Raw genomic sequence first — 17,592 nt, 5'->3', positions numbered from 1 at the left:
GAAACTTTCATTTCAATGAAATCAGGAAAGGCCTCCTTAGAGGACGTCACTGACTCTGCTGTTTTAAGTTGCTCAGGTCTTTAAGTTGGTCAGTGAAAGCTCTGCCACCTCTTGTTTTCAGGCCCAGATTCACTGAGAGCTCAGCTAAACTGCACCAATATAAGAAGTCACATCTTAAAATCTATTCTAAAACAAACTGGGAGCCAGTGCAAGGAGGCTGAAACAGGAGAGATGTGATCTGGTCTCTGATCTGATTAGAGGTCTTTCAGCTGAATTCTGTCCAATCTGAGCCCTGATCATGGATTTTAGACTGGGGTAAAGAAACAGGCTGTTGGACTAATGGAGGGGTGAGGAGATAAAAACATGTCAGATGCATGTTAAAGAAAAACAGCATAAATAAATTAATGATCAATAAACATTTTATTTTGTGTCCAACCAGAAACGCTGCACGGCAGAAGGCGGCAACGAGCAGCCTGCAGCAGGTGAGGAGCGTGCACGTGGAGAGCGTACATGTGTGGACTATGTGGTGGTTGACCCCAAAAGGACAAAGTCCTTGAGGAACACCAGGGAAGCATGGCATGATGGGAGGATGTCCACAGAGAAGGAGAAACGCTAGAGATCCAGACAGACACAGCAGCGTCCAGAGGAACACTTGATAAATCACATCCTGCCTGAGAAAAGAACAGACCCTCAAACTGGAGCAGGCTGTAGTTCTTTTCTCAGTCTGGGAATCAGGGTCAACCCAGTAATAGATAATAACGTCTGTTTGTTCTTGAAGCTGTTTGTTTTGTTCTTGTCACCAGACGTGGTAAAAGTCTTCACATATTATACTTAGGTAGAGGCACAGATACTGTGTGAAAAAAGTAGAAGTACTGATTCAACTCCTTTACTCAAGTCAAAGTAAAAAGTACAGGGTCTGAAATGTACTTAAGTAAAAAAGTAAAAATGTTTTTTTGATGTCAGTGATTCACAACACATCTTTTGATAACTCCACAAAACTAAAAAAGTTTGACAAAAACAGGAAATGAAATGTTTCTTCTGTTAACATCCTGCCCACATTGTCAGAGCGAACAACATCAAACCACACCAACATCAGACAGTTCTTCTAAATCCGCCCATATATGGGGATGTCTTGCTCTTCTAAATCTGCTGCAACACTTCCTGGGTGCCTTTCTTCCTCCATGTGTCACTGCAGGTTTTCTCTCCATCATAACCTGAACACTCCCTGGATTTAACTCTCTAGTTAGTTATGTCTTTTACGTCGTGAGGTTGAAAAAGGAAGGAGCCTGTTTAATAATGTAAGGAGGAGAAAGTACAGATATTTGTGTTTAAATGTAGGGAGTAAAAGTAAAAAGTCCTACTAAAAATCTACTTAAGTAGAGTAACAAAGTATTTGTACTATGTCACTGTACTTGTATAGTCAACTCTGCCTGCTAATTCTACCTATAAAAAGACTCACTCTCCACATCTCCTGACCCAGAGAGTCGTTTCAGACCCAGTGAGACTTTAACCTGGTCTGAGCTGAGACCTGATCCAGCCTACTGCCGAGGAAAACGCTGTTCTTGAAGGTAAGAAACATGTTTGTGTCCATTCTCCTTCATTGAAATCATGTATTGAGGCAACTCTGAAAAAGAAGAGGAAGAAGAACAGCAGCAGCAACTATCAGTCCAACACGACCACGTTTGTCTCCTCCATCCTCTCTGTGACCTGCAGGAGAGAACAGGTGTGAGGTGTCAGGTAGGCGATGACTGAAGAACAGGACAAACTCCTGTCAGACATTATCTCCTGCACTTTGACCACATCACTCATCCAGCTGTTTTCTACAAAGTCTCATCAACATCTGGAGAAAACACAAACATCTAGTCTCACATCAACAACCAGGAAGCAGCTTCAGCTCTGCTGCTCAGACAAACACACACTCACCTGCTGAGACTACGGTCAGGTGGACGATGTTGATGAGTTCAGGTGCTTTTGTTTGACCTTGGAAGACACGACACTCGTATGTCCCAGTGTCAGAAAACGTCACATTCTTCAGAGTCACAGACACGTCTCCATCCTTCATCTGTGAGTCCTTCAGCTCCACCCGCTCCTTAAAATGTGGATGCTGGTTTACTGGATCAAACCTCCCGTCCCGGTACACAAAGACATAGTCTGGATCCAGATCAGGTCTGGTCCACTGTAAATGTGTGATCTCTGAGCTGCTGGGATCTCGACATGGCAGAGTGACGTTCTGTCCACGTTCAGCTGTGATGTTTGTCAGACCTGAAGAACAGAGGAACAGACAGAGAGCAGCCTAAATCCAAAGAAATCTGTTTACAGCCTGAGCAAAGATGAAGTTATTACTGATGTGTGTTCCTCCAAAGTGGGACTGTGGTTGGACAGGAAGGATTCAGATCCTCCATCAGGCTAAAATCCAAAACCCTGTTCTGAGCTCTGATATATTCAAAGTCAGACAAATCTGACAAACATGTTGAAATGTTGAACATCTGATTTTCCAGTGGACACAGTTTAAACGGATCCTGATCTCTGCAATAACACTGGGCAATCTAACAAGTGTGTTTCTATCACACATGTCCTGTCTGATGACAGGGACATACTGGACCAGAGGGGGGTCCACAGGTTTGGGTTTCCTGCTTTCTGTTGCTGCTTGTCTATGGTTCCTCACAGAGGACTGTGTCGGACCATGACGGTTTCAAAAAGCCTCTATAGGAGTCTGGTGTTCTGAGTTGCCAGTGTAGCCCCATGTTTGGTTCTGTTGGACGTAGAGATGAAAGTCCAGACCTACTGGGTCACTGATGGACCTTATCTGGGCTTAGTCTGGTAGTCTGGGTCAGTTTGTTAAGGCTGGTTGTGGAACAGGAGCAGCTGATTTGGTCTCCTTTGGCCATAAATAAGAAAACCAGACCTGATGTCAGTCAGTGCTGGACTGTATAAGGTGTCAAAGTGTTTGGCCAGTGGTTGTTTGTTTGTTTGTTTGTGGAACGTCCTGCTGTCGTAGAAACGACCAAACAATTTGCTGTGTCATCATGGAGTCCAGAGCCATCGAAGGCGAGTGTCGCAGCAACAACAGCTCAGAGTGAACGACACAATAACAACCTTTAAATGAACTGATTCACTCTTCAATCGAAAACCAGTCCATGAACAGGACTCACCTTCAGTCACACAGACCAGGAAACAAAGACTCAGCAGTGCCGCAGGTTTTTGTTCCACCATTTTCTCTTGTCGTCGACTCCTCTTAACGAAGAACGACCTCAGCTCCAGTTATTTCCAAAATCTGGTTTTTACTGAGCTTTACAGAAAACAGGCCTAAATATAATATTTAGAGTTGGGCTTCTGGGTTCACCTTTGTCCTCCAAAACCTGGGTAGAGCGATAGCGCTCAACTCAACTCAACCCAAAGAAGTGCCAAACTGAGACCTGACAGGAAGTCCAGGGGTCCGTCGTGAGAGGTGTCCTCACAAATGCCAGAATGAAATCCTTGTTGTTCCTGCAGTGTTTTCCTGCTGAGAGCTCTGTGTTTATGGGGAGGGAATATTAAAGGTCTGATCTTTGGCCTCGATACAGAATTTTCTCTTCAACCTTTTGTCCATGTGACATTCACCACATGACATCAGTGCAGGTTCCGGTTGTCTGTGTTTGTATTGAATTGATGTAACAACAAATGAGTCAGTGCTGCTAAAAGTCCTGGTATTGGACCAGGAGGTCTGACTTTTCTGGTTCTGGCTCCATTAGGCCTTTAGGTTGTTGTTGTTTAGATGTGGCTTTGTCACCTGTACAAGGAGGTCTGACCTGTTCTGGTTCCAAAAGGCCTATTGGTTTTTGTGTATTGGACTTGGATAGGTCAGTAGTGTTTAGGGGTGTGTTGCCAGTTTTGGCTCCAATAGGCCTGTTTGTGCCCTGGAGGTGGTTGGTTGGTGTTTGAGGTCAGTGTGTAATTGTCTAGTTTAGTCTCGGTAATAAACATCTAACTTCAGTTTCTTGGCTGGTTATACACATATATAGTATTGATGTAGTATTAGCAGTATTTCTTGAGTATGTGTATTGTTCTTGAGTATGTGTATTGTATATAGTATTGATGTAGTATTAGCAGTATTTCTTGAGTATGTGTATTGTATATAGTATTGATGTAGTATTAGCAGTATTTCTTGAGTATGTGTATTGTATATAGTTGACCATCCAGCAACATGTGACTATCTGAGCCTTGGTATGGTGTCCTCTGTAGGGTCAGCTGGACAGTTACTGACTGTTTATTTTACTGACTGCTGACTATTGTGTTTTCTTCTTCTCTAATATTATCTGAGTCCAGCCTCTGTCATCAAACAAGCTCCAATAACACAACAAGTCACTGAGTCAATTTAAGAAGTGTCTGCATTGATTTTCTGCTTCTGAAGCTTTAAGTCCAAACTTGAACAGAATCATTGATGAGAATTGATTATTGATCTTTGTGATGCAGAGATTTAAAGTGCTCATTAGTGCAGTAAACACAGCAGGGGGTCTGATCACAGATTACACTGATTATTACATTATTATTGGATTATATTGATGAGTTCACTTAGTGTTTCATGTCTCAGTGTGAACATGAGCTGAATCCAGATTTCCACATGACCCTGTGGACTCAGAGCAGCACTGTTCTTCCCCTAGAACCAGGTGTATGAAAACCCAGGACAGAGCATTTCCCATATTATGGATGTGGCACAGATTCCATCCAACATTCACAGTGTTTAGAAACATGAAGGATTTAGCAGCATCTAGTGGTGAGATGGCAAAATGCAGCCTGCTGAGCATCTCAGCCCCTGTCAGCCTCAGGTATGTCCCTGATTATGTCCAGCACATTAACTTTCAGGCTTTTGTCTCCACATTTTAGGGTTGCCCTTCCCGACAAGTGACCTGATGCCTTCATGGTGGCAGCAGCACCCGCCCAGGCTGAGCAGCGATTGGCTGAGGGCTTTGATGATGTCATGGTGGTCACCACTGAGCGTCACTTCCGAGCAGCATTACGGAAACCAGGACTCGGTGTGGACCTGACAGGGGAACATCAGCTGGTTCTTCCTGTGACATCAGACTCTTGATTTGTTGATTTTTGAAGGGAGTTTGGTGGCTGCGCCAGAAAGAAGCTGATACACAGCTGGACAGAAATGACTAATAAAGCTCATATGAAGTTCATAGCAACAAGCTCCTTTAAAGCTGGAGATTTACTGCCAACACCAAAACTGGCAACACACCTCTAAACACTACTGACTGATCCAAGTCCAATACACAACCACCAATAGGCCTTTTGGAACCAGAACAGGTCAGACCTCCTTGTACAGGTGACACAGCCACACCTAAACAACAACAACCTAAAGGCCTAATGGAGCCAGAACCAGACAAGTCAGACCTCCTGGTACAATATCAGGACGTTTAGCAGCACTGACTCCATCAACAACCACCAACAGGCCTATTGGAGCCAAAGCCAAAGGCCAGTTCTCTTGGCACCACCAGCCCAGCCACCTCTAATTAATAAATGCAGCTTTTATTAGCAGCCACTAAATAAAGTTGATTTCTGACTAATGATTCTCAGTGTGAACATGAGCTGAATCCAGATTTCCACATGACTCTGAGGACTCAGAGCAGCACTGTTCTTCCCCTAGAACCAGGTGTATGAAAACCCAGGACAGAGCATTTCCCAACATTCACAGTGTTTAGAAAAATTAAGGATTTAGCAGCATCTAGGGGTGAGACGGCAGAATGCAGCCTGCTGAGCATCTCAGCCCCTGTCAGCCTCAGGTATGTCCCTGATTATGTCCAGCACATTAACTTTCAGGCTTTTGTCTCCACATTTTAGGATAAAGGTGTGAATAAATAACTTGGCGGACTAAAACTATTTTAGGGCCTGTCAGGATTTCCTGTGCTCAGAGTATAAATGATAAGAAATACCTTCCTATATTTTTCTGAAGCCTCATGGTGACGCTTTACACAGCACGTAGCACTATGTGCTGTGAAGGAAACTTCACAATAAAAGCACTGGCTTTCCAATCGCCAATTTATTTTATGCTGACACTAATTCCTCTTCAGGAAAGTTTCAGTACATTGTTCAAAACAATGTAGATACATCCGTGTTTTATGATTTCAATCGATTTAAATTTATCATGAGAGGTTTCTCTAACTGCTGTTTTATTTCGAAAGTCCCACTGGAAGTTGGTTATATTTCCTCGCTCCGTTCCGCAGCTTGACAGTCGAGGCTTCATCGGGCTCGTTGCGGGATAAACAAACGGAGGAGGAAGGGGAGAGGCGGCTGGGGCCGAGCTACAGACAGAAGCTGCACCCTGACGTTTGGCCAAAGTGTTTTCAGGACGATGCAGTCCGCCAAGAGGAGCGAGAGCGACTGGCAGGGGCTGGTGGGCGAGGTAAGTGAGTGGAGGAGACCGGGGACAGCTGCTGCAGAGCCGGGCTGCGGATGTTGACGCGTCCCCGGGTCCATATGGAAGGAGCTGCGGGCTAAAAGCTTCATGCACGGAGGAGGAGCACGTAGAAAACTCTGCACCTTAATGCCTTTAGCTGCACAGGCTCTTAATAGATGGGTAAACTAACATGCTACCCCGTCAGGCCGAGAGCAGCCGACTGTCAGGCTGCAGGGTGGGAATGCAGTGACGCTCCTGCCCACGCATGGTGCCATACAGAGCAGCTGGGTCCACCTGTGGGGCTGCATCTACTTGTTAGCCCCACTCATATAAATACATTCATTTAAACCCACTGAGGAAAGCATGAAGCAAACACACATATAGGGATGGGAGGCCTGTGAAGTGCTGTAGTTATCACTGGATGATATGAATTTATAGAAAGACTGAATGAATCAGAGGTTCTTGTTCTTTTCCACATATGGATATAAAGTTATTTAAATGTTGAAGTTAGTGGAACATCTATTTGGTGGAAACTGGTGGGTGGAGCTGAGGACAAACTACTGCACACAGCCGCTGTTTAATTTGGTTATGAGCAGGTCTGACAGCTATCAAGGTTTACTCTGCTCATTCCGCTGAGGCTTATCTGCTCTTCAAACAGCTGGCTGTCTGCGCTGTGTGTTTTTCCACCTGTAGGGGACACGTCAGGGTTAGGTCACTGGTACAGTCATTTGATTTTATTAACTCAGGGACAAGCTGGTCTTCAAAAACCCTACCTACATGCAGTTAAATGACCTGCTGTCTATAGTCATGCATCCCATAATACCACCACACACTGTTCTGTTCCTTGTGTGCTGCGTTTGCGGTAGTTCCTGGTGTGTAAGCGCAAGCTGGAGAGTAAGAAAGAGGCCCTGCTCATTCTGTCCAAGGAGCTGGACACCTGTCAGCAGGAGCGGGACCAGTACAAGCTGATGGCCAACCAGCTGAGGGAGCGCCACCAGGGACTCAAGAAGAAGTACAGGGAGCTCATTGTGAGTAGCCCAGACCCTCACACCTACAGTCCATAATCCAGTGAAGTAGTCGCCTCATGTATTATTTGCTAGATGCTCTATACTAAAGAAACTGTTTTATATTTTAGGATGGTGACCCCTCTTTGCCGCCAGAAAAACGCAATCAAGTAAGTTTCCTGTTGATTTCAAACTGAAGAGATTTACCTTCCTTATGTCACAGTGTAGATCTTGGCGTGGTTAATTCAAACTGGGCCTCCCTTTGTCATGTTGCTTCACTTAAAGTGACAGTAACACCCGACACCTGAGTCTTATAAAACGGGACGTGCTGTTAAGGCTTGGTCAGTGTTTAACCTTTTACTGATATAAAGAGATGTGTGAAATCATAATGTTGGTCAATAATTATTAATGAATTGCTAATAAAATAAAATGGGAAATCAGCCAATGCCAAAGAAAAACCTGCTCTTGCTCACTGTGGACTTTTAATCTTCAAGATCAATTTACTTCTGTGTGCTCAGTGTCTTTCTCTGACCTGTTGTACAGTTTTTCCTTTATCTGTATAAATGATTAGTTTGAGCTGAAGGAGAAAGATCTCCCATCATACACCAGTTTTTGCTGGGTTTTATTTTTTTTTTCGACCGTGTAGTTTCTCTTTCCGTTCACGTTTCACTCGTCTTCACCTCCTCTCAGGTCAACCTGGCTCAGCTGCTGAGAGACTCGAGGGACCGGGTGAAGCAGCTCACTGACGAGGTGAAGGAGCTGACTCAGAGGCTTGTGGAGGCCCAGGGGGACAACAAGGTGAGGTTACCAGTAACACACACACACACACACACACACACACACCGTATATACACAGTTTAAACACTGACCCGACCCCTCACTCTCTCTAGTACATGAGTAAAACAGTGGATTTATTATGTTTTTTGTTTTTTTTTTTGCAGCTCCTGCGGATGACCATTACTCGACAGAGGCTGGGGGACGAGGAGGTGGGTGCACGCCACTTTCCTGCCCACGAACGTGAGGATCTGGTTCGCCAGCTAGAGAGAGCCAGCCTACAGGTTCATACATTCCTTTTATTTTTGTCTGAAAACCAAACAAACACCATTTGTCCAATGCAGTTAGCATTTGGCCAAGGTGAACTTCAGCTAGCCAAAACATCTACAGTTAATTTTAATATTTGGTTTCACCTTGAATAGAGATAAAAGTGTTTAATTCACTCCTTCTTCCACATCCAAATAGCATGTTAGCTCCACAAGGACTTTTCCAGGGGCCCAGGAACCACTTTAGAAACGTATTTAGGTTGGAGGGACTAGCCATAGTCCTTGGTACCTTAAAGGCTTCTCCTCTGATGACCATACTTTCTAATGGCACAGGATCATTTTTCAAACTCACCTTTGAAGATGCCACACCACTAATGCTGTCACTCTCTTCAGCTACGTACATGCATTATGCCCTTATAAGGACTATAGTGTCCATGCTGTGCTTTTAAAGTGTTGTAGTATTGCGTTATATTGACGAGATGATGCTTCCTGTTAAATCTGCTGTTGCAAAGCACAACACTTATGTCTGCTCTAGTACAGTCACTCATTAACAGCAGTAGACGTGGCTTCACAGTGGGGAGCTCCTGAGTTGCTGAATGCACAAAATAGTGTGTGCACTTTCAGCAGCTCAGCCTAAGTAAACAAAGCTTTAAAATATATATGGTCTGAACTTTTCAGTGGCTGTTGTGTAATTGTGCTGGGATTTTTTAGATGGAGGAGATGGAGAACAACGTGAAGGCTCTGACAGACGAGCTACAGGACGTGAAGGCTGAGCGCAGTGTGTTCAGGGAGAAGGCAGACCGCCTTAACGTGGAGCTCAACCACGTCCTGGGGAACCATGAGGCGCGTATCATCGATGTGGACGCGCTCTGCATGGAGAACAGGTGACTGGGACACGGGGGTAGATTAACAAAGTCTGATCCACCTCTGGTTGTCCACGCCAGCTTTTATATGTGGAGCTAGAAAATGTAACTGTATTGTCAGATGAGCTTTGATTCTTATGTGATTTTAATCGTTGTGGTAGGTATTTGCATGAGCGTTTAAACCAACTGCAAGAGGAGGTGAACCTGCTAAAATCAAACATCATGAAGTACAAGGTACAGATGAAACTTAATGTGATGTGTGCTCTGATGCATATGTGCAAAAGCAAATGAGGATAAATGAGGTTTAAAATAGCAGGGTGAGTTTTGTCCCCTTGTTTTCCCCCTCTCCTCAGACAGCCCTCGAGAGGAGGAAAAACTCAAGCACGTATGGGAAATCAACCAGCAGCCCTCTCACTGGAGTCCTCTCTGCCAAACAAGGTGAGAACACAAACTCTTCAGCTCACTTGGCATTCTCTTCAAACACAGAGGGAGACAGATAAAAGTGGATGAAATCACTGCTGTTTCAGAGCATGTCAGTTAGTTTTTGATCAGATAAACTCCGTGACTCATTCTTCCTTTAGTGCAAACAAAACACCTTTTGTTTCTAGCCATGTCTCCTTGCATTATTGAATAACTTAGGACACCAGCTGGGTTACTAATTGTGTTCTGAATGGTAGAGAGCACCACTGGCAGGGAAATGAGCCTGCTATGATGACTGACAGGTGCTGGTAAAAGCAGCACAGTGGGCTCTGGAGTTGAAGTTAAGAGTGTGTCACCTAGTAAACAGCTGTTTCTAACTCTCCATCTCTGTCTTGCTCTTGTCATGCTGTTTTCTCCATCTCTTCTTCCATCTCCCTGTTCTCTCTTGTCTGTTTTTTGCAAAAGTTTACTTGGTGCATTATTGGCAGGCTGTTGGTTAGCGCCCACGTACCCTCAGTGTATGAGGCTATTTATTTCTTATCAAATAAAAATAGTGTTTCCCCTCTTTATATCTACTTCTGTTCCCTTTCCATCTCTCATTCTTTTATCTGTTTCACTTCTATTTTTCTCCTCCCCACTATTTTGTCCTTTTTAGTTCAGGAGATGCTCCTGGAAGAGCAGGGCTGCAGCCTGCCGGCCACGCCTCAGTCCATCGCGGACCTCAAGTCTCTGGCGACGGCTCTGCTTGAGACCATCCATGAGAAGAATCTGGTCATCCAGCATCAGCGGCACACAAACAGGTTCATAAGGCTCGTCTTTTACCTTCACTCACCTGACACACTTGTGTTTGCCTACCTGCTCTGAGAGTCTCAGTACTCCACCTCCAAGGCAAACACTCAACTGTGAACACACTGTTCATCGTTCTGAAAAGACTTGACCCTTGTTACTTGGTCTACAGGATCCTGGGAAACCGTGTTGCAGACCTGGAAAGAAAGCTGAAGACTTTGGAGGTTTCAGGACTGTGGAGTCTTCCAGGTGGGCGTCAAGTGGTAACGCTAAAAAGCAGCTGTGCGAACATTAGAGCGTCCTGAAACGATCCCTGCATAATTCAATCGAGCTCAATTCAGTTATTAAACAATAATAGCGTAATAATAGTAATTTGACATTCAGAGGTTTAGAAAATGAAAACAAACAGCCGGTGATTCATTCCAATATATTCTCTGTTAATGAAGCACATTTCGTTTCATCAGCACAGCAATTTGTCATGGATACAAACACATTAGTTTGTGTTTAAAATAATCATGTTTGTCAATCACTATACAATTATTTGCATTAGTTTCATGTTTCTGAGTTGTCCAGCTGATAAAAATCAATTTTAAAGCAAAGTGGTTAAAAGTGACACCTGCTGTTTGTCAAAACATATCTCCAGTCTGTTATCTATGATTAGGAACAGTGACGTGCTGGTCGTGAACTAGATATATATACTATACACAGATCTTATAACTATACCACAACATTATTATATATTTATAGGCAGTAAATGTTTTAAAATTGGAGTAAACTCTTGTTTTATTGCTTCCCTAAGGATCTTTTCCCCAACATATATATTTATATATATATTTGCTGGCCAACTAGATTAATTCTCTTCTCTCTCTTTTTCTCTGAATAGAAAAATCAGGTTTTATGCTCATACCAGTGTGTTTTTCTCCTCTCTCTGTTGCGTCTCAGGCTTGACCTACCGCATATCTGTGGGAATTGGGAGTATGTATTCCTTCTGCCCCACTTAGTCCATCCGTGCCCTCCACTGTGTCATGCCAGGACAAATCTGGGCAGACGCCCAGAAAGCCTGTCACCTCATGCCCACCGTTTACATTGTGTCGACTCCATTGACCACCAGCTCATGTGTCTGTGCATGATACCATTGACAGAATAAGCTGCCTGAATATTACACACTGAACCTTTTGGTCCAGTGGACCTGTCTTAAAATTTCACTCATGAGGAAGAAGATGCTTTTAAATGTTGGGGATGGGAATGTTTAGGAGGGAGGGAGAGACCTTTTTACGGCAGTACACTGCTTTTATACATTTCCACTGGAAAGAATTTGAATCCTACATCTTGCCAGAAATACACCGATACTCTGTGTGGCAAATTGTGTTGTCAGGAAAAAGAAAAACTCATTTTGATTATCATAAAGTGTTTTTTATTTTTTTCTGTCAAATGGCGTCAAACCAATGAAGAATGTTCCTAAAATTTGAGAACATACAATCTAGATGGCAATGAAATCACAGTTATATATACAACATAACTTTGTACCAGTATTAATTCATTTTCACAGGTTGAGTCCAAAATTTCTTGCCAGCTGGTCCTCTCCTGCAGACGAACCCCTGTCCTGAGTACAACAAAACAAGAAAGAAACAAATCCCCAAATGTTAAGTGTGTCAGAAATAGTACCCAGACCAATGTTTGCAGTCTGGAACAGGAGACGAGTAGTTCCCCTTGTCCCCACTGGAGGGAGATGTTGTGCTTTGTATGGCACAGACTAAAAGGTGGAGGGGCTGCTGCTCAATGGTGGTGCCCTGTCATGAGACCGTCATTCACACCGCCATAAAACTGACAAGCATCCATTACTGAAAATGATTGCCCACATTACAAACACATTTAGTGGAATGTGCCGTTATTAGGGAATTTGTAGGCAAGGGCCCAGAGTGCCTGACGACCACGCTGTCCACCACAGTTAGGGAGACAAGAGATATAGAGAGAGATGTGAGTGTCTGTGGCCTTGATGTGATATGAAGTTGGGCTGATGGATATTGAAGGCAAACAGGATAGGAGTGAGGGCCTTGGCTGCTTACCTGAGGCCCAGAAAACACTAGAGGTTGACTACGTTTGTCTCCGAATGAGAGCAAGCTCAAAACGGTGACATTGATGCAGTTATTCAGATAAAGTTGAGATTGATAGTTCCCCCAGTCTACCCCCACCCCATGCTGGATGACTGGAAGCTGAAATGTAATGCAGTAAGTGAAAGCCTGTCAGTGCATCAGCTATTGAAAAGGCAGAGGTGGATACAGAATGCACCCATGTAGCTCTGTTTTGGTCTACTGACAGAGTTTTTCTAGTTAAAAGGGAGGCATTTCCTGTCACCCCAGGGCGACACAGTACTGCGTCCCAGTGTAGGAATTGGCTGTGTGACAGATATGTACACTTCTTGTCGTTTCTGTCTCCTTATTTGTGATCTGGTATGTCGGGGTGTCAAGTCAAGCAGAAAATCCCGCTCTCTTTGCAGGATGGGTGCTGATGCAGATACAGTGTGCTGTATGTGTGCGAGAGAGATGGCTGGACAGGCAGCTGCCTTTTAAGGTTTAAAACAAGTTTCTGGTGTTTCCTGCCTCCCCCCTCCTGAGTGCTGCCTTCCTGCTGGAGACACTGCTGTGCTCAGCCTGGGCTTCGCTCTGCATACCCGATATCTAACACCACCTTATTATTGGCTTTGAAAGGCATTCCTTTACAGCTTCAGAGCTTAAAGCCTGTGTGTTTGGATGCAGTGGCACAGTGTTAGAGATACAGGCCAGCTACCTGCACCTAATGAAGGAGATTTTTGCTTCCAGAGAACTGCTGACTTCTTTTTTTTTTTTTGACAGCTGTGCTATGACACTGCACCATTAAAGGTTTTATTGTCCTCACAGAAACAGATACAAATAGATGTTTGAAGTTAGAGTTAGTGCAGGAGAAGCTACATTTTTAAAACCACTTTTTCCTGAATAGCTAATGCCAGCTCACCACTCATGGCATCGCTGACATGTTTCCCAGATTTACCACCTTCTTTGAGCGTTGTCATTATCATGTTTGCTCATTAGCCATAAAGACAAAGAGCAGAGCTGAGGCTGACGGGAACGTTACTAGTTTTGCAGGTATTATACCAGAAACCAAAGTGTTGGTCAAATTGAAATTTCGACCTAGTCTCACCAAAGTTATTACAGTTCGCCCTGAGGGGACGTGAATGTTTGTGGCAAATTGCTTAGCATTCCGTCCAGTAGATGTTGAGACATTTCATTCAAGGCCGCAAATTTCAACCTCATGATGGTGCTAGAGGAAAAGTCAAGGGAACACCAAAGTCATGTCTGTACAAAGTTTCATGGCAATCCATCATATCGCTGTGGAGATATTTCAGTCTGGCGTCAGTCTGTCCCCAGAACCATGCCACTAAAACACCAACAAGGTTTGATACCAAATGATTGAAAGCATTGTCTCAGTAAAAGAAGTAAAGGAACTTTTTAGATGAAAACAACTTTATTGCTTTTCTTGGCGCCTCCAGTTGGTATGTAAAGGCCTCAGGGCCCAAACAGCCTCTACCCTACCCTCTCACTCACTGCCCCCACATCAGTGTAAACACTCAGCATCCAGAACAATATGGACTGTGTTCATAACAATATGGTCTCCGTTCACCATTCATGATTCTCATGCATCGTGTCACCCAGTCATCCATTTTCTCATTCTTCTGTTTGTTTTCGTGCCTCACACTTGAATGGTCAGAGAAACAGGCCGGGTTCTGCCTATTCACAGGTTCTCTGAGGCAAAGGCTGATGGGCACACTTACAGGCTAACTGTGTATGTGTGTGTGCGCATATAGTTTTATAGTGTGTTTTATAGTGTGTGTATTTGCGATGTCTGGTTTATAGTGCATGGTCTCCTATGAGTAGCATATGGTGTCAGCCTAAGAAGCGTACAGCCATCACTAATGAAGACAGATGACAGGGAATGGAAGCCACTTCCTGTAAGCAGTGCAATGCATACGTGCGTGTATTTTTGTACACTGTGTGGGTGCACACACATACACAGCACCATGCATGTGCTTGGATGTGCTCCATCCAATCCCAACGTGCCCAAACCTCAGAAAACTTTTCAGGCCATTTACGTTTTGTTGTGGTCTGGATGTGAACGTAACGGTCAGTGTTTGTTCCACGGTGGTGGTTTCGCAGGGACACGAGACAGTATCGCACTGAATGAAAACCTTCAGCCAGAGCTTCGTCCAACACGTGTCACAGCTCAGCCACACGTCCAGCCCAGAGTGCAGCCACCCAAAGGTGAGTATGTAACTGTGTGTAGCTTGCTACTCCAGCCGTTAAGAGCACCCACAGCTAACGGCATAAACAGTGTCATTAGCCACTGCGTGCTAAACGCTCCTTGCTATCTTCCATGTTTAACCCAAGTCCTTTGCCTTCCCGCCTCCACTCCACTCTGCTTCTCATTGGTGCAAGCTGCCCAAATGCCATGGCATTTTGGAAATGTGAAGCAAATTCTCGCCCGCTGACATTCAGAAACTTCTGCCATGTTCTCTTTGAAAGGAGATGGGGGGCCATAAATATGGATGCCAGTTCAAGTAATGTTGCCTTCTTCCTGCATGTTTTTGTGTGTGCATGTGTGTGTTTGAGGAAAGGTGGCTGTGACTCCATGTGCAGTCTTTAACCTTTTTGCCTGCACATCCACAAATATGGGTCAGTAATCCCCAAAGTGAGAGCATATTTTGGCAGAAAGAAGCAGAACTAAGCTGTTGCTATTGCCGAGATGCGGGGCGTCACACTTGTCTTGCGTCCCCTTGTCTGGGCCACTGCTGCTATATTTAGCCTGTTGCCATGGAAGCACTTCAGTCGAATAAGTAATTGAAAGAACTTTCTATATTGACGCTCTAGTCTTACTCAAAAAGTGAAAAGTTTTTTATGCTTTCTTTTTACTTTTTACTTAATATAGAAACATTATCCTAACAGACAGACAGATGCAGCTCTTTGCCCTGAAAATCAACTGACAAAGTGCTTTTTTCTGTTACTACCTTATAAATGGAATTAATTGCAGCAAGTTTGATAATTGAATTTATCAAACTAAATTTGCTAGTTGTTGCTTCACAGATTGTTGATGTATTGCTTTCCCCTGTTTGATATTACTGTAATTTGAAAATTGGATTTTCAGATATTGGTCTGACAAAATCCGAAAAATTTGAAAATGCAATTTATGTGTTGTCAAATGATGTTTTCACTGTTTTCAGACTAAATCTGTGAAAACATCATTTGACCACACATAAATTACCCAGAGCTTAATCTGATCTTTTCAGATTTCTGATTTAATCAGAAACATAACTGATGGAAAAATACTAATAATACTAATCATTAATTGTCGCTTTAAAGAGTAGTCGTCATAATCTGTTTCTTTGTGTCATTGTTGGTGTTGTTCCTAGCTAAACTGGTAATTAATCATGCAAATGTTGCCAGATATTAAAACTGACTGCACCTTTACAAACACAGAATAGGTTTTGTTTGTAATGTGATGCATAAAAACTTTTCCTCTTCCTGAGTAAGACTACTCTGCCTGCAGATCAAGTGATCAATTAACATGACCAGTCTCGTCTTGGGTCTTCCATTTGTGTCAGACGACAGTTCACATGAATCACCATGGGAATGCCACACCGCTGGCAACGACCTTGGCACAGATGGCGTCAGTGGGGAAGACGCACCTGCACTGCTTAACAGCCTGGAGCCTCTCGCGGGGGTGGAGACGAATGGGATTGACAGGAGAGGGGGAGAAACGGCGACCCTGACCGAAGATCGAGACGTTTTACAGCTGGAGGAGGAGCGGAGTCCGGTGGAGGAGGCAGGGCATGAGGTGGAAGGAGCTGAAGATGAAGAGCTGGGTTTCACCGTGGAGGAAGGAGAAGAGGCAGCCTTGGCACTGGATGTGCCGCCCACTGAGCCAGACCTTCCCTGGCTTCCAATTAAACGAGCCTCTGTCGATCAATCAGAGGTAGGTCAGCAACCCTGCGAATTCCCGGACGATGGGTCTAGTCATGTACCTGAACATGTAGAAGCCTCAGTATCAATTGCAGAGAAACAGGCCACAGAGGAGTTGAGTACAGGGGAGTGGGACATTCACTGTCCACCTGCACAGAGCGACACCTGTCACAGTGACAACTTTGCGTGATGTGACCTCACTGAAAGACTTGAGAAGCCCATTTTAATCCTTGTCAGTCTTATTGATGATTGCATTAATCACTCCTAGTTGCACTCTCACCACGTAGACGCTGTTCACCAGCTCCCTTTGCACCCAGCAGGTCTGCTATAGTCAATAAAACAGGGAGAAAAAAACTTTTCAGCCACCATTAACAGAGCAGAGGTGCACTTTTTATCTACACAGGGTTATTGCTGTGCAGAGCAGACAATCTTGTTGCAAACTTTGTGCCCTACAGAAAGAATTTAGCTTAGAAAATAACAAATATGGCAGTGTCAACTCCTGGGCCCATATTTCCTTTTTCCTTCCCCTGTGATAAAATAATCCCAGTTGTTTGCTTTCTTCCTTTTCCTAAGGGAGACCAGTAAACTGAGTGCTGCATTGCATTATTAGTCTCATAAGAGGTCCAAATTAGCTTACCAAAACTTGCAATGAATGTTGTACAAATGTGAAAATGAGTTAATGTTAGGGATTCTGTTGGTTTCTGTTCATCTGTGCAGGTGAATGATTATAATTAGTCTTTAGTTTTCTTCGGAAGTTGATATTTTGAAAGAGATTATGTGTGCCTTATGAAATGGAAGTATTTACTGATGTTTATAAATATAAATGCGTATACCTGCACTGTTCTTGGCTGTTATTTTTCTCCTCAGTGAGCGTTCTTGTTCCGTCACTTGTCATGGAAGATAAGCAACTAATATGTCACAAGAAACATTGGATTTGTTCAGTGCAGTAAATTCCAAACCAGACTGTGGCACAACTCACCTAATCTGAAAAAGAAAATCATTTCATCATACACTCAAATAGATGGCCATAGAAAAGAATGGATATAAACTTTAAATAGTTGGCTAAAAGTAATACAGTAGTGGCTGAAATATCCAGATTCTTTACAAATG

At 43.8% G+C, this 17,592-nt stretch overlaps 1 protein-coding gene across 2 annotated transcripts; it reads left to right on the top strand.

Moving 5' to 3' along the window:
* The first annotated feature begins 1,162 nt into the window (after positions 1-1,162).
* On the top strand, positions 1,163-17,320 carry ccdc149a (coiled-coil domain containing 149a). 2 transcript variants are annotated; one of them, XM_026292628.1, is made up of 15 exons: positions 1,163-1,298; positions 1,481-1,568; positions 4,864-5,765; positions 6,207-6,385; positions 7,246-7,407; positions 7,515-7,553; positions 8,074-8,181; positions 8,325-8,441; positions 9,135-9,307; positions 9,448-9,520; positions 9,640-9,724; positions 10,362-10,506; positions 10,665-10,741; positions 14,683-14,787; positions 16,125-17,320. In XM_026292628.1, the coding sequence occupies exons 4-15, from the start codon at positions 6,335-6,337 to the stop codon at positions 16,670-16,672; spliced, it is 1,683 nt and encodes a 560-aa protein (XP_026148413.1). In that variant the 5' UTR covers positions 1,163-1,298; positions 1,481-1,568; positions 4,864-5,765; positions 6,207-6,334; the 3' UTR covers positions 16,673-17,320. The 2 variants fall into 2 exon arrangements, with proteins under 2 accessions (XP_026148413.1, XP_026148404.1); XM_026292619.1 differs by having other exon boundaries at positions 1,170-1,568.
* Positions 17,321-17,592: the final 272 nt, after the last annotated feature.

Source organism: Mastacembelus armatus, chromosome 18 (genome assembly GCF_900324485.2).
Source record: "Mastacembelus armatus chromosome 18, fMasArm1.2, whole genome shotgun sequence".
Lineage (NCBI taxonomy): Eukaryota > Metazoa > Chordata > Actinopteri > Synbranchiformes > Mastacembelidae > Mastacembelus > Mastacembelus armatus.
Note: the sequence above shows the minus strand (reverse complement) of the source record. Positions and strands in the feature narration are given on the sequence as shown.

Excerpts from the sequence above, each read along its gene's own strand:
- ccdc149a (XM_026292628.1), top strand. The coding sequence starts at position 6,335 with ATGCAGTCCGCCAAGAGGAGCGAGAGCGACTGGCAGGGGCTGGTGGGC. Across the intron at positions 7,408-7,514 it reads AGAAGTACAGGGAGCTCATT|GATGGTGACCCCTCTTTGCC; the intron begins GTGAGTAGCCCA and ends TTTATATTTTAG. Across the intron at positions 8,182-8,324 it reads AGGCCCAGGGGGACAACAAG|CTCCTGCGGATGACCATTAC; the intron begins GTGAGGTTACCA and ends TTTTTTTTGCAG.